At 51.1% G+C, this 24,510-nt stretch overlaps 1 protein-coding gene across 8 annotated transcripts; it reads left to right on the top strand.

The window, feature by feature from the left end:
• The first annotated feature begins 419 nt into the window (after window positions 1-419).
• Window positions 420-23,570, top strand: NDEL1 (nudE neurodevelopment protein 1 like 1). Of its 8 annotated transcripts, none has more exons than XM_052688313.1 (10): window positions 420-543; window positions 8,148-8,245; window positions 9,617-9,770; window positions 10,956-11,104; window positions 12,239-12,375; window positions 13,850-14,023; window positions 14,756-14,847; window positions 16,741-16,892; window positions 18,660-18,791; window positions 22,017-23,570. In XM_052688313.1, the coding sequence occupies exons 2-9, from the start codon at window positions 8,160-8,162 to the stop codon at window positions 18,754-18,756; spliced, it is 1,041 nt and encodes a 346-aa protein (XP_052544273.1). In that variant the 5' UTR covers window positions 420-543; window positions 8,148-8,159; the 3' UTR covers window positions 18,757-18,791; window positions 22,017-23,570. The 8 variants fall into 8 exon arrangements, with proteins under 8 accessions (XP_052544273.1, XP_052544274.1, XP_052544269.1 ...); XM_052688314.1 differs by lacking the exon at window positions 420-543 and adding an exon at window positions 589-610; XM_052688309.1 differs by lacking the exon at window positions 420-543 and adding an exon at window positions 813-879.
• Window positions 23,571-24,510: the final 940 nt, after the last annotated feature.

Consider the following 24,510-nt stretch of genomic DNA (forward strand, 5'->3'; position numbering starts at 1 on the left):
GTACTGCAGCTGGGGCCTCACAAGGCACAGTGGAGTGGGACAATCACCTCCCTGTCCCTGCTGGCCCACTTCCTTGTCTGACGGGGACAATGGCAGGAAGGGAGGCGGGCGGCCCGCTGGGACACGTGGGTCACACTCGGCGTCCGTGAAGAACACCGCGACAGAGCCCAGGGCTGAACCCCACGGGACCGCGTGGGCATCTCGGGATGTGCCGCTGCTCCAAGCCCGCCACAGGTGGGCGGCCCCGGTTCGCGGCCTCAGAGACCGGAAGAGGTCGGCACGTCCCTGCCCTGCCCACGGCCACTTCCGAGTCTAGCAATAGGAAAACCAGGAAACGCAGCAGATCCGCGCCGGTGGGAGCAGCGCACATCCCGGCTCCGACACCACGCACAGAAGCGGCACGGGGGGCGCGGCCACGCTTCATCCCGCCCTTAGACCCGCCCCACGTGACGTCACGACATCGCCCCGCCCACCGTGGTGCCCGGATGAAGCACTTCCGCCGGCGGCGGGCGATGCTGCGGCAGTGACAGGGGATGCGCTCCGGTGAGCAGCGGCCGCGGCGGGTACCGGGGACAAGGGGGGCCGTGGCGGTCAGCAGCCGGTCCGCTGGGTAATGGACATTGAGCGATAGGCGATAAGCGATGGGCAATGGGCATTGAGGGGCTGCGGCCCCGGCTTCTTCCACCTATTGGCTGCAAAGTGACAACGGGGCAGCTCCCGCCCCGTAGCGCATTCTATTGGTCGGCTGCACGGCCCCTCCGCCTCTCATTGGCGGATGCGCCTGCCTGTCTGTTGGCGGCCCGGCTTGGCTCTGCTCGTGCGGCCACCGCCCTATGCGAGCCGCTGCCCCCCCCTCCCCCCCCACCCCGGGCTCCTGAGGTAACGGCGCGCGGTCGGCGCCGTCCGTCCGTCTGTCCGTCTGCAGGAGGCCGCGGGGCGGCACGAGGCGGGCGGGAGGGCGGGCGCGGAGAAGGTCGGGCTGCGGGGCTCGGGCGGGGGGAGCGGGGCTGAGGGCTGCGGGCCGCCCGGCGGCTGTGCGCGGGGCTGGGGCGGGCGACGGGGGGGAGGGCGGCGTTGGGCCCCTACGGGAATCGCTGCCCCGCGGGCGTCTCGGCGGTCTCGTCCCTCCCAGTGCCGCTGGTCGCTTTCCCTGCCGGCCGCAGACGCAGCTCGTGTTCCTCCGTTCCGTTCTTTTCAGCCCTAGGGTTCGCAGTGCTGAGAGCTGGCACGGCCTGCAGTGCTGGCAGGTACGTGACTGGCGGATGGGGGCTTCAGGCGGTGCCAATTAACGCCCGCCCTTAATGACGCTGGTTGCACGGGGCGTGCTGTCACCTTTCTTCGCTCTCACAGCCGCGGCTTGGTTTGCTGCTCTGGCAGAGATGCTGTTTGCTGCTGCCGGGTCTGTCTGTGCCCGGTATTCCACACTGCAGGTTCTGCCCATCTCCCCCTGTGCTCAGCAGGGCTCTGTGCTGCCGTGCCCCATCCCAGCAGGCCCTGCCAGTTTGATGAGTTTGACCCCAATTGCAGCAGACGTGACGTGAGGGATGAGCACACTGACATGAGGCACAGCTCCTGGAGCTGGACTTGCAGCTGAGTGACTTCCCATTAAGATCTCCTGCTGACGAGGATGGCTCTCCTCACCCACGCAGCTCATTGTTCTCCACCCCTGCTTGGTGACTCAGGGCTGCTCTGCTCTTTCTGAAACTCAAAACTCGCTTGACTCAGTGAGGAGTGCAGAGAGGGATTTTTTTGTTTTGTGCCCAAGGAAGTGGGCCAGCAGGGACAGGGAGGTGATTGTCCCTCTCTACTATGCCTCGTGAGGCCCCAGCTGCAGTACTGTGTCCAGGCCTGGGGTCCTCAGGACAAGAAAGACAGGGAGCTGTTGGAGGGGGTCCAGAGGAGAGCCACGAAGATGAAGAGGGTTCTGGAGCACCTCCCCTACAAGGATAGGCTGAGGGAGCTGGGCTTGTTCAGCATGGAGAAGAGAAGGCTGCGGGGTGAGCTCATTGCAGCCTTCAGTACATAAAGGGAGCCTACAGACAGGAGGGGAGTCGACTCTTTGAAAGGGTGGATAACAGCAGGACAAGGGGAAATGGTTTTAAGTGGAGGGAGGGAAGATTTAGGTTGGATGTCAGGGGGAAGTTCTTCACAGAGAGTGGTGAGGAGCTGGAACAGCTGCCCAGAGAGGCTGTGGATGCCCCGTCCATCCCTGGAGGTGCTCACTGGCAGGTTGGATGGGGCCCTGGCAGCCTGGTCTCATATGAAATGTGGAGGTTGGTGGCCCTGCGTGTGGCAGGGGGTTGGAGATTCACGATCCTTGAGGTCCCTTCCCCAACCATGGCAATTCTGTGATTCTGTAGTTAACTGAGTGAAATGGAGTGGAAATGGTCCTTGGATATTTAAGCCAATTTCATTTTGCATTAAAAAAAATTCCAGGATCTCGTGGATGGTAGGTGGCCTTGCCAAAGTCAATTTTTGCTTAGAAATGCATTAGCATCTGTAGTAGTAAGAAATATAGGAAGCTGTTATATTTATTTGTTTGTATTTAAACTTGATGCATCAGACAGTGCACAGACACACTGGCTGGTAGTGCCAGCTAACTGTGAGAGGTGTGGGTTAAGTGGTGTAGTTGACTGTTTTGGTTTGTTCTTTAAATTATTAATCTTGGGTCTGCCTTGGAAGAGCTCCTCTGTCCTCACACACCTCAGCCTGGCTGGGCTGTGGTCAAGCTGCAGAACAGATCCCATATGCTCACCTCTCTGTGCAAAGTTGTTCTGCACGTTTTTGAGAGGTGAAGGTATTTATTGAGAGGAATATGTCACTCAATTCCTCCTCTCCTTTTGGGGTAAAGCCCTGCTTTCTGTGAGCACATGGGGGCTGTAGGCATGAGATAATCCTCAACTGTGGGAAAAGGGGGGGAGAGGGTAAAGAAAAAAGAGAGAAGAGAATCAAGGCTGCTGGTGGCTGTGACGTTGGTGCCACAAGGAGAGTTGTCACCAGAGGGGTGCCTGGGATGGGACTGCCAAAAGCATGGAAACAAAGTGCTTCTTACTCCCTTGGTCTATTAGAGTGAACTTTCATCTTGTGATCCGTGTGCTGAAGTGCCCTAAGGCCTGGCTGCCCTGTGACTCATGAGTGGTGGGTGTTACAAAAGGTTTTCCCCTCCCTGGTACTACTCAATTTGAGGTGATTTAAAGGCAGTTCACGGATCTGAGGAGAAATCTGCATTAAGTGCTTTTCTTTCTAAGTCACTTGTCATTTGCAGCGTCCAGAAGCATCATAGCCCTCTGGCCACAGCCTTCCCGAGGAATTTTTTCATTGGAATGGTATTAATTGCTGAGAAATGTGGAGGCTCCAGGGACCTGCGTGCTGTCTTTTGTCACAGGCTCTTTGCTATGCTTGTCATAAGCTCTCAGATGAAGTCATTGCTCCCGGGCAGGTCGTGCTGCAGTGTTGCAGGGCTTTAAGAGAAAGGTAGCAAGGATTTGGGGTGATAGCTGGGGTGGGCACAGCACGTGGGGCTTTGCAGGTGGCCCTGGATCCTGGCACGTGCCCATGGGCAGGGACCTCCCCTCCATCTCTGCAGGTGCTGGTCCTTGTGCCAACCTCTTCAGGTCTTCGTTTCGAGGATGCTTTGGTGGCGTTGCCTAGGAACAAATAGAGATCTGATTGTGTTGTTTGTGAAAGAAATAAATGATTTTAGTGCTGAATTCTGATGCCTTTGCTAGTCGGGCTGTGCGTGTGGTTGGTTGGGTTTTGCCCCCCGTCAGATACCTTATTTGCTAGGCATGCAAGTCTAGGCCACATGGTACAAAGCATACCTGCTGTATGAGGTTAGTAAGCAGATTCTGCAGGAGACTGTTGAGATAAGGCTGAGCTGTTTGCTCTTGGGTTGTTTTAAGGGCTTTTAGCCTGAACCTGGCACAGAGTTCCTGCAGGTAGGGTTTGCTTACCTTCTGCCTGCTGTGCTGTGCTCACGGGAGGAGCAGGATTAATTATTATGGATAGTGCTGATGCTGCGTGCTCTAAGACTATTTTTTTCCTGGAAGCTCATAGGCTGCTGTTGCAAGAGGCAAGGAGGCATTTGTTGTGGTTCACCAGGGAACATTCAGTTCAAAAATAGTATTGCAGGAAAAGACAGAGGTTCACTTTCCGAAGCAGCGATGGAAGCAGGCAGCCTTCCAAAACGCGCATGAAAATGCCTCTGGCTCCTATTTCAGGATGAGAAAAACAAGAGCGAGTTGATTGGAGAAATCTAATCCGTGGCTTCTGATTGTTTGTTTGCTTTTGATTGTTTGCTTTCCCTTTGCTAGTAAGTGAAAGACAACACAAATGTGCTCAAATTCACAACCATGCTTTGGCTTGGGGGTTACCTGTCAGGTCTTGTGGGTTGGGGAGGTGCGGAATGGTAGAAAAGGGTTTTCTTTAGGCTTTTGTGTCTGTGAAAGGGTGTAAAACGGGCAGAAGCAAATACTGTGGGTTTGGACAGCCTTGTGCTGGCACTGATCCTGCTCTGCATCACAGCTCAGGATGATGGCAGCGGCCTGGGGCACAGGGAGGACTGCAGCTATGACGTGGCACTTCCCTATTTAGGGGACTGTGACAGCCAGCATCAGTCGTTACATTGAGAACTGAAGGGCAGATGTGACTTTGGCAGGGTCTCTTTACCCAGTCCCATTGCAGGCAGTTTGGTTAATTCCAAAGGTCAGCTGACCTTTGTGTTACCTCCGGTGGTCAGCAAAACACTGCGGCTGTGGCAGTGCCAGCACTGTGACTTGTCACATTTGAGTAACAGTGCTTGGCCTCTTAGTTCTCCACCTTTGCTTCCTGAAAGTATTGGGCAGTCGCAGCTGCGTGTGAGCAGCGCTCAGGATCGCTTTGGATGCAGTGGGTTTGGAGGTGCTTCTGTAGCTCCTGATGTGTCAGCCAGTGGAGCTGGCTTTTGGGAATGGAGCAGGGTGGGTTCTGAGCTGTGGGAGGGCTGGCTGGGAGTCTGAGCTTCTAAGCATCGTGTTGTGTTTCAGGCTTAGTGTTCTGGTGGGACATTTGATCCAAGCCATCACCCAGCCTCCAGTCACATGGGGAGCCAGGGGAGCTTTTTTTAAGGTTCTCTGTTACGCTTTCTGCTTGTGTTTTAATGGTTCAGCTGAGAGGTGGCTCCATGAAAATAACAGTTTGGCCTCGGGTGCAAGGTTTGTTGAAGCACTCGAGGGGAGTGCTGCTTACCTGTTAGCTTAGTCACTTCTGCTGTGTGTTGGATTCTGACTTCAAGTCTTTCAGTATCTGGAAAATACTGAGTGACCCATGTGCCAGGATGCTTTGGGGAGTGGGAAGCCAGATTAGGGTGTTGTGTACAACCAGATAAGTAAGCAAATAAGAACACCAAAACACGATTCAGTGAAGTTTGTAACCCACAAGCTCCAGTTTTTCAGAGGAATCGCAGTGTGTTCCACTTCTAAGTGCGGAGTCTCTCTGTCCCTGTGTAATGGGGGCTTGAAAGGAGCCGTCGCATTCTGAACATAGCTCTTGTTGTAGAGCTGCTTGGATCTGGAGTTCTGCCCGTGTAACTGAGTTTTCCCAGGGTGCTGCGTGAATGCTGAGCTGTGTTGTAATGAATTCCGAGTGGGCATCGGCATGAGCCTGCTCTCCTTTTCCCTGGAAGACGCTGCTGCATTGTCTTGTCTGTTCCTGAAAGCCCCAGTGTTGTCTGTCAAAGGCCTGATTCTGCAAGTGCCACGTATGCAGAGGAGCTCCTGAATGGGAAGGGCTTGTGCTGGGCTCAGCTCTCACACAATGCCCGAGGCAATGCGCTACAGCGCAGTGCTTTGTGTCCGACTGCTGGCATCCCGTGGGCACCGCCGTCCCACTGTCAGATGTTGGAGTTGTGTGTTAGGTTCTGTTAACGCCGCGGAGCTGCTTTTTGCTGGGCGTTTGGATAGGTCTGGTTTTCTGTACCGTGAGTGGGGGGAATGGGCAAAGGCTGGCAGAAGGGAGAGGTGCAGGTTGGGAGCTGCCTGTGTCTCTTAAAGCAGTCTTACGGCTCAGAGCCACTGTGTATAGTGTGAGTGTGCTCTCCTCTTTCTCTTGTCCTCCAGGCGTGGGGGATAAATGATAAAAGTTTGTTTGCACAAATGCTTAGCTAGCATGTTGGCACGAGCTTCTGATGGGGGTGTTTCTGTAGTGCAGTTGGCAGATCAAAACCCAGTGCTGGCAGCATTGGGTGCGATGGAAAGCATGGAGTGTGGGGAGCTGAGAGCTGTTGCTGCGTAGCGAGATGGACGAGGCTGGGGACTGGCTGTGGCAGGTCGGCTCCGTCCCACGAGGAGACCTGGGGGCTGCTTTGGAGGAAGAGTGATTGCTGCTGCTTGCAGGGCTCCTGGGGCGTTGGTACAAGGGTGTGCCTTGTGCAAGCAGACAGGAAGGAGTCGTGGACCCAGGCGCACGTTATCGTGCTGCTTCTAGGAAATGATGTAAGGTACTTCCTCGTACTGACTTTTCTCTGAATTCAGCGGTGGGTGGTTCCCTGGTTGTTTACCTTTAGGCACAGCTGTGGGAGCTGACCCTGTTCAATGATATGCTTCGTTTAATGAGGGGAAAATGTGCTTCTGGCTGACCCGAGAGTGCCAGCTGAGAGCCACGAGACTGAAGACTTCTGAAGTGGTTTCAGTGTGATTGGTGTGGGACTGATGTTATGGACACACGCAGCAGTAACCTCACCTCTTCCTCAACCCACAGATCTGCATAGCAATTCAGGAGCTGGCCTGAGCCACAGCAGATGTCTGCCTGCCTTGATGCATCAGGCTGTGAGACAGTGGCAGCTCAGGAGGTGATTCATGGGCTCTGCATCCACTGCAGACACAGGATTTGATTCGTTCCTGCTTGTCATTAAACTGCCTCGGTAACAGGTGCAGTAACTGAGGCACATACACCCAAAGTAACTTGCATCTAATGAGGAGCAGCAGGACTGAAAATACATGTGCTGGGAGGAATGGTAGTGCCTCCCATGTTTTACTCTCTCAGTTCAGGGCTGTATAGGAAAGGAGGCACGGTCAGTTGGCTCAGGCAGCATGAAGGCCTGGTGCATGGCAGACTGCTGCTGCAGCACAGCTGTGAGTTAGGTAAACAGGGAGAGAGTTGAGGCTTTTTGGGTGTACTGAGCACCCTGTGGGTAAGGTTGGTTCTGTGCCCTGCGTTGTGGCAGCTGCAGAGCAGTGTGCCAGTTCAGCCCTGCCTTTGGGTGAGCCAAGCACCAGCCTCTGGGATGGGCTGCTGTGCCTGCTGATGGGAGCTCTGCTGTTGTTTTGTGCCACTTCTGGGTGTCTCACATGTGGGTCACTGAGATGCAGGACATGTCAGTGTGACAATTTCAGGCCTGGAGGGACAGCATCGGCTATTGACTGTCAGAATGTGAAAGTCAGGACTTGTAGGTCAGCTGCAGTGGTTAATCCGCTGCGATGAGCTTGGTACAAACACTGTTTAAAGGCTCTGCAATAGAGGTTAGTTTCAGCTTATTCTTTTCTGGAGATTTATGATCAATTTTAAGTTTTGTTTTTTGGAGAGAAAAGAAAAAAAAAAAATATGGCTGCCTGTGAGCAAGAAGGTTGAGGGGAGCTTGAAAATGACACAGTGCTGCCTGGGGCTGGGAGCTGGGCCTGGCTGAGTGCATCCCTGGGTACTGCAGTGTGTGCAGGTCCAGCACCACTGCTTTGTTCTCATCGTCATCTTCAGCCGTGTCTGAGGCCTGGTGTGTGGGGAGCTCTCTGTGCAGCCATGGCAGACAGTGTTGCAGTGTGCACTATAGGAAGAGCCTTTTACAAATCAAAGTGGAAACTGTGATAGCTGTAAATTCTTACCAGTGGTGGTCCTAAATGTGCCAGTGGCATTAACTGCTGCTTCGGTGGTCAGTAAAGGATACAGCCCAGATTTCTGGTTTTGTTTCAGGCTGCGTGAGCATTTCCAGAGGTTGCAGAGCATGGCGTTACTTGTTGCAGCTGGTCTTTGCTCAGAGGTGGCTGTTAGGGATCATTAACACTCACAGGCCAGTCTCAAGTCTGCAGGGCACAGCACTGAAGTACAGCAGCAGTGGGGAGGTTTGCTCTGCCTGCCTCATCATACTAAAATTGTTTTCTTTCGTGTGCATCCTACAGGTCATATTGAACATGGACAGTGAGGAAATTCCGACCTTCTCAAGTCCAAAGGAGGAAACTGCCTATTGGAAAGAGCTTTCCTTGAAGTACAAACAAAGGTACTGTTGTATATTTTCAGAGTGGATTTGGTTCTTGGTGACTGAGGATGTGGCTTAGTCTGTTTCTCTGTGAGACTTTACCAAAATGTATTAAAATGACTCTCTGCATTTCCAGTTTAGGTGCAGCTTTTAAATCCAGCCTTGTGGAGGCTAAGTATTTCATTCCCTGTGTTACCATGCCATGAACTCAAGACTGAGCAAGTTAGAGCAAGAGAAGAGCCCTTTTATGATAATGTGCATCTTTGTATAATTAAAGTGATGTCTTAAGTAGTAGCTTGATGTTTTGCAGTAAGAAGACTGCCTGTGGGCTTGCCTGGCATCATTACTGTTCCCCTGGGCTTCTTGCACTTGGTCTGAGAAGTTTCTGATTTGGTAGCTGGGTGCAATATATTGAAGCGTGTTTGTTATACCTCTTAGTCCTGCCTGTGTTTGCCTCTGCTGTCTTTTAAGGGGAGCAGAAGGCTTTTTGGTTACAAAAAGTGGCAGGAGAGCTTGTTGTCTTCAGTGCTGCTTGTGGTTTGGGGTGGTTGTTGATTTTTGTTTGTTTGTTTGTTGTGGGGGAGGGGAGTCAGCACTGGAGGTTTCCAGCTCGTACATTTCAGAAAGCTTTTCTTGCACTCTGTGTTACTGGTGTGCAGTAGAAGCAAAGCCAGCCTAAGGAGCCCAGTGTGCAAGCTGTTTTTTGTTTGGGTCTGTCTTCTGGGTGTAGGGGGGCAGGGTGTGGGCATTTGAGATCCTTGAGCTGTGTGAAGAAAGTCTGTCAGGAAGGTCTCACTGGTGCCAATCGAGATGTAGGTTCCTAAAGCCAACTCTGCCGGTTGCAAAGAGCTGCTACATATGGTAAAGATGAAAATGTAATTAGTGAAGTATGTGGAGTTGCTGCTACAAGTCATTTAATACCTTGCAGTGGTGTAAGGAGGGTAGGTGCTGGCTTCCTACCAAAGCACTTAGCAACACTGAGATTCAAACCTGAATGCTTTCCAGCACACTTCTATTTGCAGGTAGTGATGCAGTGATTGTTCTGTGCTGGTTTTTGCCTGAAGCAGGTTAAAAGCTTTATGTCGTGACTCTCTCAAGTCTGCTAGAGTGAAGTCTAGTGGGGTACAGACTAGCAGGAATCCTGGAAATAGCCTTGCTATAGGTTGTATTTGCATGTGCGTTTAATGGAGTTATTTGGTATAAAGGGGTGAATTTCTATTAGTAGGTAAACAATGCAATTGCTCTGTTTCCCCCATTTTTTATTTTCCCTGCAGAGGTCTGTGGTTAAGCACTTTAAAACTCTTGTTGCCTTTTCATCTAATTATTTCTGAAGAGCAGTGAACTTTGTGCTTGAGAGATGCTGCCTTTTGAGCTGATGAAATCTCCTTCCAGCTTCCAGGAAGCTCGTGAAGAACTGGCTGAATTTCAGGAGGGAAGCAGGGAACTAGAAGCTGAGTTGGAAGCGCAGCTAGTGCAGGCTGAGCAGAGGAATAGAGATTTACAAGCAGATAACCAAAGGCTGAAATATGAAGTGGAAACATTGAAGGTAGGTCTCATTGTAACTTCTTCCTTCAGATATGTCGTGGGTGTCATTTCAGGCTGTCTGCTCTGTTCTGGGTCACTGGAGATCTAAACGACGTAAAGGAATCATCTGCTTAAGCTCTACTCTTGGGCATGGCATGTACTCCAAATAAGGCCAGCAGCACACCAGAGAAATTTCTCAAGGACTTTTTCTTGTTCACGTCATTAAACACTTGTCATTGAGTTTGTGCTTGTTTGTTTGAAATCTTTAGGCTTCGCCAAGTGGTGCTTTGTTGTGTACACAGGCAGCATCACATAGCAACAGGGAGGACAACACAAGTTTGTTTTGTCAGACCATGATTTCGTCCTCTTTCTGGACTGTTTTTTTGTTTTTTTCCCCAGAATTTCTCCTTGGTCTTTTGGCACCCTACTGAAATGTGACAGTGGGTGATTGGTGACATCTTTTGGGGGGATTCTCCTAATTTTTTCTTGATAGCCATATCTGTGGGGACAGGGACTGCATAAAGATCTGTTTGTGTACAGAAAGGGAATTTTAGTTAGTGTCTGTCCATTAAGGAGTTCTTGCCTCTCTTGGGGTCCTGAAAAGTACTTGTTTGGGTGATCTTGGATTATTTTATGAAAGCAAGGGTTGGGATCTTACCCAATAGAAGTGATATTTTGAGAATTTCTTGTTCACATATCCAGTCCTAGTTATGTCTGTAAGGCTGGTACCTATTCTTTTAAGGTCAGTAGTTTTTCCATAAGCCCCTGTCTGTACCCTTAGAGCAGGTGAGAGCATGTTTTGGAATTCATCTTCCAGTCTTTCAAAGATAAGTTTGTGAACTTGGAGATGTCCAGTAACAGATTGCAGTGGCTCTGATTTTCAGCAGTGGAGATGTCAGATGAGTTCTTGTGACAGTGTGGCCTTTGGAAGGGGAGGGAGGCACTGAAGGGGAGGCTGTGCAGTTTGATTTCTCTCTTGTTTTCTAGATGTGTGAGGCTTTAGAGCAGCTGAACAGCCAGCTGTGTCGTTACAAGCAGTCAGTGCACAGGGCAGCGTGTGTAATCGCATCCTCTGTTCCTTGCTGATGTTCTGAGTTCCCCCTGCCTGTACAGTTCTTGCCTTGCAGTCCCAGATGTGCAGGCCGCAGTTAGCGTGCTGCTTCGTGGATGCTGCTGATACTTCCCTCTCTACGCCTCTCTCTTTCAGGAGAAACTGGAGCACCAGTATGCACAGAGCTACAAGCAGGTGTCGTTGTTAGAGGATGACCTGAGCCAGACCCGGGCCATTAAAGATCAGCTTCATAAGTATGTCAGGGAGCTGGAGCAGGCCAACGATGACTTGGAGCGTGCCAAGAGGTGAAGGCTGCAAAACTCTTATTTCCTTAAATATTCGCTGGAGCTTGTCTGTGTTATTCAGATTCATCATTTTATTATTCAGATTCATCATTTTATTATTCAGATTCATCATTTTATTATTCCTTTAACGGGGGAGTGGGGGAGGAGAACAAAAACGCACACGTAAAAAATAAGAATTAAAAAAAAAATAATTAAAAAAAAAAATCCTAAGTCACTTGATTCTTTGTAAAGTGCAATTTACCCTTGGAGTTCATCTCCATCAGCTGGTAGTTTTGCGTTACAGAAGAAAAGCTTGTGGGGGGACCCGGGGTGCTTTGTGTTCTTGTGAGCAATGAGCTGTGCAAGCGAGGCCAGTGCTCTAATTTTGATACTGCCAGCCCAGTGACTCTTACGTTTGTGATCCTTGTAGCTCAAAGCCCCTTTGAAGTAGGAAGCTGGTGCTTTACTTGGTCCCTGTTAAATTAAACACGCCAAAGGAGTCTCCTCTTTCCTTGCATAACAGCTTAATGACGGTGGGGAGCAGATGTGGTCTGTGTAAGTGCAGAAAATGAGCAGGCTGCTGCAGGAGACGCCCGTTTTTGGAGTCGATCGTGCTTCCGCTCTGCTGAATGGGAATTTTGCCATTGATTCAGTGGGACCAGGAATGAGCCTCTGGCTATTTGGCAGTGAGATCTGAGAGCTGAGGCCTTGTTTCCACAGCACTCTTAACCTCATGACTAACTTTTGACACACATAAGTTGTCTCACTGATATCACTGGACAAGCATTCCAGTGCCCTTCTTTCTGTGAGCTGCTGCCTGTTTCTCCAGAGCTGACACACGAAATACATGACTTTGGAGAATGACTTGGGAAAAATGGAGCTCGGTGTGCCAGGCTGGCTCTGCCCCAGCTCTTTGGCACATCTTGGAGAGCTAGATGCTATCATGTTCTTTTCATCTCACTCTCTTCTTTGGAGCTCTAGTCCTTCCTAAGAAGCATTTTCATAGCTTTCAAGTAACTATCTTGAATGTAGGTCCTGCTAACATTTTTCCTCTATTATGTATTTGAATACACTTTTAAGTTAGCTGAGCTTCATCTATTAATCTAATCAATCTAATCTAATCTATCAATCTAATATTCTGGATTTTGTTTCTAGGGCAACAATAGTTTCATTGGAAGACTTTGAGCAAAGGCTGAACCAGGCGATAGAGAGAAACGCGTTTCTAGAAAGTGAACTGGATGACAAGGAGTCACTGCTAGTTTCTGTACAGAGATTAAAGGATGAAGCCAGAGGTATGGCTTGCTTGATTAGTTCTGTCTTTGTACATTGCTGGCTTACTAACAGAGACATGAAGCAACCAAAGCTCATGTTTATAGAAAGCCTCACTTAATGAGATTGAAACTGGATGTGTAATATAAGCGTTGGAATTTACCTGCTAATAAACAGTATGTTCTCTGTTCTTTGTGTGTCCACTGAATCTAAGAGGAAAGAATTCCTCACGTTGGGTAAAATTAGTGTCAGATTCTTTCAGGGTTTTTAACCAAGCTGAGTAGAAAAATACTGCTTTCCACAGATTTAATAGAGCTGAAAACTGTGTTCCAGAAGTTTCCTCTCTGTGGCTTTGTGCCACAAGGCACAGGGAAAGTACAGGAAGTGACAGGGAAATGCATGCCAAATGGTAAATAATTATCTTTAAAAATGCTGCCTGCTGTTACCTTCTGAACCTGTTGGAAGTTGCCTGGCTTCTTTAAGGTATGGCAATAAAGACTGTGGTTAGAGCCGTGGCATCAGGGATGCTTCAGATAATCCTCAGAGCTGTAAGAGCTGGGAATTCCCTGAGAGGTTTCATGTTGAGAACGTGGGGGAAACTTTATTTCTATTTTAGTGGTTGGGGAACATGATCGCTCTGATGGAGCAGCGTTAGCATGCCATCACTGCAGGTTAGACATCAGTGTTTTTCAGCATTCTTTCCAAACTATTTCTTTGGAAGCAATTTCTTAGTGAAAGCAAGGACCTAAAAAGGACCTTTTTAGGCTGTGCCTGAAAAGCAAACAAACACAAACAAAAAAAACCAACCATGTAATGTATTAGTGATTTGCCTCTGAGCCCTGCTAGAGACTTCACAGATCCATTGCTAAATTGTGCTGGATGTTCTTTATAGCAAATCTGTGTGGAAATGGGAGGCAGCAAGGTGGTGATACAGAGCAGTCCAGAGAGATAGTGGGAATAAAAAACTGGTTTCCTAATTTCCCTTCTCTTCCTCTGTCATTTGGGCTATGAACCTCTTTAGTCTGCTTGTTCTCATCTTGATGAATCAAGAAACAGCAGACACAACCCCTTCCCAATATCTGGCTAGTGTGCAGTCCTGCAGATGATTAAACTGGAAGGGCAGCGTTGGGAATTAGAAACACAAAATCAGGTCATCGGTCTGTTTCTCTGGCCTCCCAGCTGAGTGCAGTTAGCAGGCATTTGTGAGTGGCTGTGTTCTTCTGCAGCCTGCTTTCCATGGAACTCAAACTACAAGCGGGGAGGAATGTGAGGCCAGGTCACCGGCGCTGCGCTCTGGGTGCGCGCAGCTCTCAGGGCCAGCACTGTGTGGCTGCCTTTCGAGCTCTGCCTTATGTGAGATGGAGGGCTTTGCTGCTGGAGGGAGGCAGCGACAGTGACTCACTGATTACTGCAGAGTTTTCTCTGCAAGAATTCTGTTCTGTGGAATGCTGGAGAAATCTGCCACTGACATGCTGTGTGTTTTGTCTGCGTGCTCAGACCTGCGGCAGGAGCTGGCGGTACGGGAAAGGCAGCAGGAAGTTACCCGCAAGTCTGCGCCCAGCTCTCCAACTCTGGACTGTGAGAAGATGGATTCAGCTGTCCAGGCATCTCTCTCCTTGCCAGCTACGCCTGTTGGAAAAGGATCTGAAAATAGTTTTCCTTCCCCCAAAGGTATAATTCCTGGAAACTGTGCCTGATTGGGTGGGAGTACGTTCTGCTTGTCGAAAAATAACTTCAGACAAGGCCCTTGTTAGTAAACTCAAAGTGAACACAGATACGTGTGGATCCCTACATAACGTGTGCTGAAATACCGGAGCAGTGTCAGACCTATTTAATGAGTGTAATTAGTTAATGCTCTGGGAAAGAAAGGGAGAAGCTTAGCTACTGCTTTGTAGGGGTGAGGATCGTGCTCTGCAGTAGAATACATTTGGAGTTGCAGGGAAATGCAGTGGGTAATATTTCAGCTGAAGTTCCCTGGTGGGTAAATGGTGGGTAGCAGTGCTGGGCTGTCTTTGTTAGCGTGTGCTTGCGGGGTGCTGTGCTGTCAGGCAGTGGGATATTAGCCTAGTCCTCTTCCATCTGGAAGGCTCAAGTCAATCATGAGGATTAAAACAATTTATTTTAAATCAAAGTAGACTCCAGAGAAAGCTCTGGTTGGATTAGATGGATTGCAGGCAGCAGCAATGCAGATGGAGAGTGCGTGAACTCTGCGTGTGTATCTAATGGGCAGGAGGGCAGTGGGCAGGAATTAAGCTTTTTCTCTGTGGCTAGTGATCTGCAGCCTGTGTTACTGTTTGTACAAAGAGTCTGCAGTCAGATCTAAGATTTACCTCCTTACAGGAGTTCTTTAAAATTAAATAGTGGAGGACTGGCACATATATAATGAAGTGTGTTTGTTTGCAGCTATACCAAATGGATTTGGTACAAGCCCTCTTACTCCTTCAGCTAGAATATCTGCACTCAACATCGTGGGGGATCTCTTACGGAAAGTTGGGGTGAGTGCTGCGTACTGAACTGTCCTCAGTTCTGTGCCTTCCCTGAGAGTTCATCCACATGGGGGATGAAGAGGCCTTGGCTCATGCTGAATTAGTGCTGGAGTTTCTAAGGTGTCTCTCTTAAACTGTCCACACTTAGTGTTTGGGATGTGACAACACTTGTTTTTTAATTATCTTGATTTATGGAGCGAGTTGCTAAGGATCTGATGCCAGCTTTTAGAGATGAAATCCGTTTTTGGAATAAAGACTTTCTTGGTGCACGGAGGCTGGGCGTTAGCAGATGCTTGTTCATGTTTCATGTGAAAGCAGGACTCAGCTGAACCTCAGCCTTAGGACCCACTGCACAATTGTGTTATTCATGGGAGGGGAGCTGATAGCAGATGGAGGCTCTGAGGAGATCTGCAGAAGCTACTGAGAACTTAAATGAATAGTTTATAAAAAATAAAATAGCCCTTTGGTAAGAAAGTGGAAGAATAAATCGGGAGAAAGCCGAGTGTTCCCATCTGTAGTTGATTGGGAAGTGAAATGCGAGCCTCTAAAGGGATTACAACTGTGAGCAGGAAAGAAGTGCTTTTGACATCTGTTGTGGTGTTGCTTAGGATGCCAGGCTTTCCAGCTGAATGAAGACACGACTTGTGAGTGGTGAGAAGCTTGTTTGCTTGCCTCCTTGGGCAGCGTTTCGAGTGGAAGCATGGCAGCTTTGGTGTCTAGCCTCCAGGGCTGGCTTTCCTCTGTCCCTTGTGGTTTGCACTAAGAACAGAAATAGCTGACATGAATATGGTTGTTTTAGCCAAATCTGACATTAAAAATCAGATCATTGCTTGTATTTAGAGCTTGTGAGCTCATCAAGCCTGGGTTGAAAGGGCAGCAGGACGGCTCAGGGTTCCAGAGTGGCATGTTTAAAATGGGATCATTGTGAGTAAGAGTCTGTAGGGGATTTAGGGAGCTTAATGACATCCCATGTGATTACTCTGCAAGGACAGGAAATGCCAAATAAGCGTGCTTCTTTCCCAGCCTGTTCTTAAACACACACAGCCAGCGATACAAAATTCCAGCTGATGCATTTACTTAGTAATAATTATAGGATGTGCAGGGTTTCTGTGGGTTGGCTTACCCATTGGGTGCCTCATCCTGTGCCTGGGGCTCCCTTTCTCTCCAAGATGTTCCCCTCAGCTTTCTTGCTGGCATGTGAGACAGCGAGCTACATGGACAGCTCAGTTTTGGTGCCCTCCCTGCTAGGAGTCAGTGGATGAGGCAAGTCTGCTACCTTGTATAGGAGGAAAAGGACTTGTCAGGCTTGCTTGGATGTGGTAGAGATGAGATAGGCTTAGCTGCCTTTGTTTCCCTCTTATGGGAGGTCTGTAGCACCTCTTCTGAAGCTTAGCAGGGAGGATAAAGAAACTGGTGAAGTTTTGCAGGCTGTGATTAGGAAATACCAGAAAAATACTTTCCTGGGGAAAAATGCAACTTTACAAATATGCTGTGCCTCCTGAAATTGGAGGATTCTGCTTTTCTCCTTGAGCTTTTTGGTCAGCTTACACCAGCATCACTCTAACTCTGGAACAGGAGCTTTCAGTTACCACCTCCAGCATCTGACTTCCGTGCTTCAGGTACCTAAATGAGAGTTGATTTCTTGTAAAGTCCTTACCCTAAAGGAGGAGGACTGCACCTGGCAGTCTGCATCAGCATCTCATTACGTGCTTCTGACTGGAGAAAACAACAGCTCTGTTCCCATTTAGCTCATTTTTTGCCCAAGATGGTCACAGTGGGGTTCTGACCGTACTGATTTCTGGTCATGCTAAAGCCTGAACTTGAGCAGCAAAATATTTTCTCTTAAAAAAAAAAAAAAGTAATCCCTCTTCTCCCTCCCCTACCTCTCTTTTCCTTTCACAGGCCTTAGAATCCAAGTTAGCTGCTTGCAGGAATTTTGCAAAGGACCAGGCATCACGGAAATCCTACATTTCAGGGACCGCTAACAGCAGCGCGATGAGCAGCAACGGCACCAAGTTCCCTCATGCAGGGCATACTTCTTTCTTTGACAAAGGGTAAGTCAGCATGTGTTTGTACACTGAGGGGGGTGGATGTTTCAGGATGCTGTATGAAACAGAAGTTTTCCTTGGCTTGTTTTTAGCTTTTGTCCAGTAAGACAAATCTGTGCAGCCAGATTCTCCAGGGGACAGAGGAGCAGCGTTCCACTGCAGGCAAATTTGCTTCACTTTGTTCCACTGCAGGCCTTTGTTTCCACTGTAAAGCAAAGAGAAAAGCAAGTTTTTGATGTCTCAGCTGGTGGGATGTCACTGCCTGCGCTGCCCTCTGCTGCCCCAGCTCTTGGTGGCTGCGTAAACCTTCTGGTGCAGTGACTGTGCCCTTCACAAGGATCTCAAGCAGGCAGTGGTGGGGCTGCCACAGTTGTTGGAGTGCTTGTGTGTGGGGAGTGTCTGAACTGCAGAGCTGCAGGTTCCCTTAGTAAGAGCAGTAAGTGGGCAGCACTGCTTCCTTGGAGAGTGGTTCCCTTTTTGCTCTTCTCCTCCCTGCTATCAGTGAAAAAGCACATGTTGCTAACTGTAATCCTTGCTGATAGAAGGGACAGCTGTCCTGTGCTGTCCTGCTGTGTGTCAGCCATAGTGTTTGAGGCAGCGTTTGCAGGAAAAACCTCCCTGTGACTTGCTCATAGTTGGAGCTTCCTCTCTGGTATGGGGAAGTGGTTCAGCAGGAGGATTTTCCCACAGTCCTTTGTAGCTCAGGGCCCCATGGTTGCATGAGCAGCCCTGAGGAGCAGGGTGCACAGCCAGGCTCTCCTCCTGTGTTACCCAGCAATAGGGAAACCTGTGCTCAATGGCACTGTGCAAAACACCCTCTGTGCTCTCTGCTGGCAATAGTCTTCCCTATTAGACTTCAAGCCAGAGCAGTTTTAACGCTGATATTCAGCACATCCTCTAAACAGCATTTATTGGGAGCTTTAAACAACTTAAAGAGTGCCACACAGAAGCAGACAGGCTGGGTTTCTGGAATCCTCCTTGTAGGAGCTGAATCATGTTGCTATGTGGGTAGCAGGGCATGTTGCATCTTAGAAACTGGCAAGAAGAAGAGCTTTCAGAGCTACTGGTGTTTCTTGCTTTTGGAAAAGGGAGTGTTCACATACTTAGCAAGGTCAGCATCACGTGCAAATGGGGCAGACTGTGAGGTTGGCTGCGTACTGGGAGACTAACCAGGGTCTGTGGTGGTGGCACCGTGGGCTCCATTTCATGTGCAGGCTGTCAGAGCAGTGCTGGGGAGAGATTAGAAGTGTTCTCGGGAGGCAGCATGGCTACAGTGAACTGTGGTATGGTAATAAGCTGATCGCTGCGTGGGATGGGAGTCACTTCTAATTACCTTCTGATTGTCATCACTCTTGCTATCTGGGCTGGCTGCCTGCAGTTCAGGGCAGGCTGTAGCTGGAAAAGGCTTAGAAATGTGTCCCTTTGATAGCGCACTTCCTCAGCAAACTTGAAGGATGCTAACAGACTGGGGAAGTGATGGAGGTGACCAATTTACCTGCACGTTCTTAGAGATCCTTATGCAGTCCCTTCCCTCCCCTCTGAACGCAGATGTGCTGCAGGCCGTGGGATCAACAGCTCACACCTCACCGCTGCCCCGCTCTGCCTCCCTCGTGGCCCAGGGCCGGGTGCAGCGCTGTGCTGCACACACACGTAACCCTGCCTCGCTGTGCGTGAGGGCAGAGCAGAGCCCTGCCACCAGACCTGAGTGCATCACAGCGGTTGGCTGAGCCGAGGTTTTGCCCTTTCTTCTCCCCTCTTCTCCTTTCTCTCCAGCCCCTGTTCTCTCTTCCCTGCCCCAAACTGTCGCTGGAGCCTGAAACAGCCACCCGCGCTCCTAGACCCGGTCCAGTCTGCAGCCGCTGCCTTATGAACGGCCAGTTGTTGGGTGGTGGGATTGTGCCAGAGGTAATCCAGCCATGTCATTACGGTTCCATTTGCTTTCCTTTCTCTGCCTTTTTGTTGCTAAAAGTGTTTGAGCCTCCGTGTCTCATAAAACTCCTGCTCTGTGCTTGCTGAGCAGAGCTAGGCGGGCAGCTGAAGCAGGTGTGGAAGCCAGGATAGGAGCAGTTACCTCAGAATCGTTTGAAGGGAGGTTTGGAGAACAGCTGGGCTTGCACGTGAGCTTTGCAGAAGAATTGGAAGGGTCAGGAATTATCTGCTGTGTTGGGTTTCGTTTTTATTTTGTGCTCTACCAAGTCTGGTATAAGATCACTTTCCTGCAGACTGGTTCCTTTAGGAACGTGGCGGCTCTGTGTGCACCCCCAGGTCTACTGAGCAGCACCTGAGGGGTGTTCTGTGATGGAAATTTGTTCCTTTGCAGTTAGAATTGTTGTTAGCTGTTAGGGACTGCGATCCACTTGGGGAATAAAATGCCTCTGACCTTGATGGGTGCCGCAGAGGCACAACGACAGCTGAGCTGGGACTGCAGCGAGCCAAGATGAGCTGTTTGTTCCTTGGGGCACGAGCTCCTTGCTCACAACTCCCTCAGTCCTCTTCTTTTCTTTGAGCATCAGAGCATTGCAGTTGCTGTTTGTTCTGAGGCAAGTCCTGTGAATCTGCTGGGCTGTGTTTAAAAGTGAGAAGTGCCTCTGCTTGCACGCTGCTGGCAGTGCCACCGTGCGAGCAGCTGTGGTGGCAGTCACTGCACCTAGGATCCCTGTCTGCCCTGCAGAGCATCCTTGTGCAGAGCTCAGGGAGCAGCAGCTGGTGAGGTTCAGTCAAACCCTTTTCCCTGTGGTTTAACTCAGGGTTATGCCCAAGAATGTCTTCACTGTGTGCGTAAACTGTTTCACTTTTTCTCCACTAGGCGTGAAAAGGTGATATTCCCCACCTTGGTCATGGGTAAATGAATTCATTTGCAATGATAAGCTGCATGCATTTTAACTGCGGTGCTTGGAGGTGCAGAGTTGGTGGATATGCTAACTGCATGAGGTAGTTCTCGTAGCACTACAAACTAATAGGCAATGATTGAGGCCTGAGGCTATAATCTTTCTTTCTCTTTGCTTTAGATAAGTTTCTCTGGTGCTGTGACCAGTTCCAGCCGTAAGGTTGAGTGCTGCTTGCTTTTTTGGTTTAATAACTCTTCAAATATATGCATGTTTCTGATGGAGTCGGATGTGACAGAGAGATGGGGTGAAGCATTGCTGCTCTTACCCCAGCTAATCCTGAAGTCAATGTGTCCTCTGCCTTATTTCTTCCTCAGCACTGTGCTGGGTGTTGGCCTGCCTTGGAGGGAGCAGGGATGGCCCTTCCCTGCTGTGCGTGCAGCGGGGGCCAGGCTGGGTTATTGGGCTCCAGGACAGTGTTCTGTTGAGGTTCTGTTTGATGCTCAGAGTTAAGAGAGCCTCAGAGGCTTTGTGCTAAGGAAGAAATACAGCTTGAAATACAGATTAACGAGTAAAGATCCAGTTGGAGCAATCACAGGACAGAGAGCAGCTGGAAATGGGCACAAAGTGTGTGCCGTGGTCAGGACAGCAGTCAGAAACATGCAGCAGGAGCTGCTGCAGGGGGGAATGTTTCCAGCAGGGACTGTTGGCTTGGGATCAGTCTGAGGCGCCGGCCCTGACTCACCATAGAGAGAGCTCTGTAAATCAGAGCTGCTGCTTCATCTTCATTTCTGCACCAGGGGTGAGGCCAGCAGTGTGCAGTGTGTGTCCCCTGCCCTGCTGCACCCCGCTCAGCGATGGCTCCTTCTCCTTTTTGTCCCGAGCTTCGTGAAGCTGTTGGTGTCGCCTGTGGCTCAGTCTGGGCTCTGCCACGTCTGTGTGGCATCTGTGAGGAGGGCCTGACTGCTTCATGGCCTCTGGCCTTGGTTATGTTTCTCTGGGATGCAAAAAGGGCACCTGTGCTGCTGAATGGGCCTCGGAGCAGGAGCTGAAAGGAGTTGAATTCCTTAAAGGTGAAACTCTGCCATTCCTGCCTCGAATGTCTCTTTTCTCTCCCAAAGGAAGCAAACCACTGCTTTTTAATCCCATTTATTTTTTTGTTCTCCCCTGCGCTGCTTGGCAGAGCTGCTCTCTCCCTGATAAGTCATTTGCAGAGTCATGTTGGGACCAGGTCAGCTTCTTGCCCTTTCATTCACGTGGAAATAGCCGAGTGCATCTGCTCTCAGGACTCTTCCAGCAGTGTTTTGCTGCATGGAGGCACCTGCCTCTGAAACACATTGCAGGTCGTGTCTCAGTCAGTTGAAATTTCAGCCTTAACACGAAAGGAGGCAAAGGTTTCCCCCCCACAGCCCCGTGTGGAGTGCAACAGGCTCTGCTGGAGGTGGGGAGGGCTCTGCAGCAGCATTACCATGGGAAGCCAACCTTGCTAGCAGGCATTCAGGTTCTTCACCTGCTCCTCTGGATCAGCGCTGTAATTGCTGGGCACAGGGAGCACGGGGGCAGCAGTCGGGTGGGTGTGCTGTGCTGTTGAGGGGTAACTGCACCTCCTCATCAAGGCTGGGCTGATGGCGAGCTTAGGTGTGCAGAGCTGAATTGAGGAGATCAAAACCCAAACAGGGTGGAGGCTGTGGAAGGCTGTCACACACATGTGCTGCTCCCTGGGCTGTGCGCCTCGCAGCTGAGAGCAGCTGTGGGAAGGGGTGAGCTTGTGGTTTGCAGCTGGGTGAGGCTGTGGGTTCGGGGGCTCAGCAGGGAGGGGTGGGGGAGGCCTGGAGGCCCCGGAGCCCTTCTACAGCCCCAGCTCCGCTGTGCTTTACTGTGTGCTGCCTGTTCTCACTGAGCCCATTCTCCATTGCGCGGTTGCACTGCAGCTGTGTGAGTGTGTGCAGGTGGACGGACGGATGCCTCCACTGTGCTGGGATCAGCCTGTGTTGAGCCTCCAGTTGGGCTGGAGGGGAGCCAGCCCTGCCCGGCTGTGCCCTGAGGGCTGCCCAGAGCCTGCAGGCTGGGAGCAGCTGCTGCTGGGCAGGAGGGAAGGATTGGGGAACGGGCCTGGGGGGCAGCTGAGCTGCCTGTGGCTGTGCCACCCCTGAGGCCGTCGCCCCTCATCCTCTGCGTGGCCCCTGTGCAGTCAGCACAGCGCTGCCCCTGGGTGTGTGTGCGGCAGGGAGGTCTGGGATGGAGGAGCTGGGCTCAGCCCCAGGGTGGGCTGGTACTGACCTGCCTGTCTCTTGTTGCTTCTCAGGGCAGTAAACGGCTTTGATCAAGGGACCCCGGGACTGGGAGCCTCCAGACCTTCCTCAGCACCTGGCATGCTCCCCCTGAGCGTATGAGTCGGCGCCAGGCTGTGCTTGGACTCGCGGACGCTTTTCTCGGCCCAACAAGAGAAGTGCTTTGGTTTCCTCCCCCTCCCTGCCCTGCAGGAACAGGACCTGCACCATGGCTTGCAGCAGTGCCCGTGCTGCTGGAGGAGAGCCCATGCTTGCAGCCTTTCGTGTCCTGTTAATAGAGTTAACTGTAGTGGGTGTGCCCTGCGGCCCGTACCACGTGTTGCACAAGCTGACACATAGTGCTCTGTTGCAGGGGATGCAGAACCTCAGCCAGGTGCTGCTCGACCTGTCACTGCATCTCTTTTCTCAGTTAGGTTTGGTGTGACAAAAACATTTGCCGCTTTTCTTGAAGGCTACGCCTCTCCCTGCCTGATCTCACATCCTGCTGTTTGAGCCAACCAGCTGCTGTCCTTCCCCATGGGGCTCAAACCTCTCCAGACACACTGAGCGAGGCTGGGAGCAGGAGTGGAGGCTGGCAGTGAGCTCTGGGAGTGTGAGTGAATGCAGCGTAGAAATCACTGCTGGACAGGTGAGCAGCTGGCTGTGTCCATAAGGCCCTTCCCCAGCCCAGCAGATGGAGGTAGAGCTGGTGCTGGTGTGGGGCTTTGCTGAGGAAGGCCCAGCACACATCATTTAGCACCAGTGCCCTTAGCAGCTCTGGGCTGAGCTTGGCTGGAGCCTCCTCCCGTGGCACAGGGCCTGCAGCGAGCTTTTTCCCATGTGCCTGAACCATCCCAGCACTCTGCCCTCCTTTGCGGCACTTCTGCTCCCCCAGCCAGACATCAGCTCTTTAGGAAGCCGCTCAGCCCATGGACTGCAGTGCCCACGAACTGCCTCCTCCCAGCACCCTGTATCCTTCGGCCCCATGTTCAGCTCTGTAATATAGGACGGGATTTCAGTGTCACCTGCAGGCTTCTGTGACAGTTTTGGGCGACTGTGTTCCTTGTGGGTCTTTCAGGCGATGTATTTGTGCGAGTTCTCTGTCGCTGTGCCTCAGAGTCGGTGGATTTTGATGTGAACCAACGAACCCCAGGGGGGTCTGAGGAAAAAAACAAACCTTCCCAGTTTGGTCCATCGTGTTCCTTGGCTCTGCAGCTGTAATTGGTTTATTTACGAGCGCTGAGAGAAACCATCGGCCCCAGCATAACAGAGGTGGGAGCGTTTCCCCCTTTGCCCTTAGGGCCCCTATGGTCCTCTTTTCCTGTGCATCCTCTGCTGCATTTGACTGTTTACATTTGTTTTATTGTACATAGGTTTGTAAACATATTATCTTTGCCTAAGATCTTTGTACATAACTTAACTTGGGCTTTGTAGCTTTATTTATTCAAAGTCTATATGGCATGTTTCAGTAGGACAGTGTACCATAACACCGTGGGCACACAGCATAATGTGGTTTAAAGACAAAACAAAAAAAAAACAACCAAAACCTGAGAGTAATATTCCCAAAATAAAGTTCTTTTAATGTGGAATCGGTGGATTTTGCAGAAGAGGCAGCGGTGGCTGTGTTTGTCCTGCAGTGTTTTTGGCTGAGCCGGAGGGCAGGGTGGGAGGCACTGCTCTTCTGTGCAGCTCCTGCCCCTTAGCTTGGCACTGCACACACTGTTGGTGCACGGAGCCAGCGGGGCTGAGCGCACCTCTGCTCCCTGTGCTGTGGGGCAGGAATCTGCTTGGGCTCCTGGTGGAGGTGTCGAACTGCAGGCAATGAGGGGCAGTGCTGGCCGGGCTGCCAGGACCCCACGCACCCCCCCAGAGCTGTGCCTGCTCCAGCGCTGCCCCCAGCAGCAGAGCCCTGTGCTTCCCCAGGTACTCGTGGCCTCCATCCCACTCCTGGGATGGATCACAGCACAGCCTTCCTGCTGCTGCCCTGCAGTGGCAGCCCGTGGAAACGCCTCGTTGGCAGCTGGTGTCGGGACAGAGGTGCGCCTGCATCCATGGCAGCTCCTTCCTGGGGGAGAAGTGCTGGGCGGGAGGAGAGGGGACACCGTGTGGACAGGGCTGCCTTCATTGCGGTCAGTTGGAAAATGCCCTACCAGCAATAACCTGCTCTTGCACAGAGCCTGAGTGGCCACAGTACCACAGGGAGATGGGAGCACAGGCTGTGACACGTGGGGCACAGCACCACCTCTGCAGCACTCAGATCACAGGCGGTGAGGCTTCTTCCTTTGCAGCAGGAGGAGCAGCAGCACAGCTGAGAGCAGCCCGTGAGGAGCAGGGCAGGAGCTGGCAGCAGGGCACCACGTGGACAGAAGCAGCAGCCCGGCTCAATGCGACGCTCACAGCCCACGCTTGGTTGCGGCCCATCTGTGCAGCTCCCACGGCTCCCAGCTGCAGCACTGAGCTCCCAGCTCTGCCACCCCCCCTGCTGCCAGTCCTGGCTGCGGAGGCAACAGGCGCAGCTCTCCCTGCTCC

The sequence above is a fragment of the Tympanuchus pallidicinctus genome, unplaced genomic scaffold (assembly GCF_026119805.1).
Source record: "Tympanuchus pallidicinctus isolate F22 unplaced genomic scaffold, pur_lepc_1.0 scaffold23, whole genome shotgun sequence".
Taxonomy (NCBI): domain Eukaryota; kingdom Metazoa; phylum Chordata; class Aves; order Galliformes; family Phasianidae; genus Tympanuchus; species Tympanuchus pallidicinctus.

Excerpts from the sequence above, each read along its gene's own strand:
- NDEL1 (XM_052688313.1), top strand. The coding sequence starts at position 8,160 with ATGGACAGTGAGGAAATTCCGACCTTCTCAAGTCCAAAGGAGGAAACT. Across the intron at positions 8,246-9,616 it reads TCCTTGAAGTACAAACAAAG|CTTCCAGGAAGCTCGTGAAG; the intron begins GTACTGTTGTAT and ends ATCTCCTTCCAG. Across the intron at positions 14,024-14,755 it reads TAGTTTTCCTTCCCCCAAAG|CTATACCAAATGGATTTGGT; the intron begins GTATAATTCCTG and ends GTTTGTTTGCAG.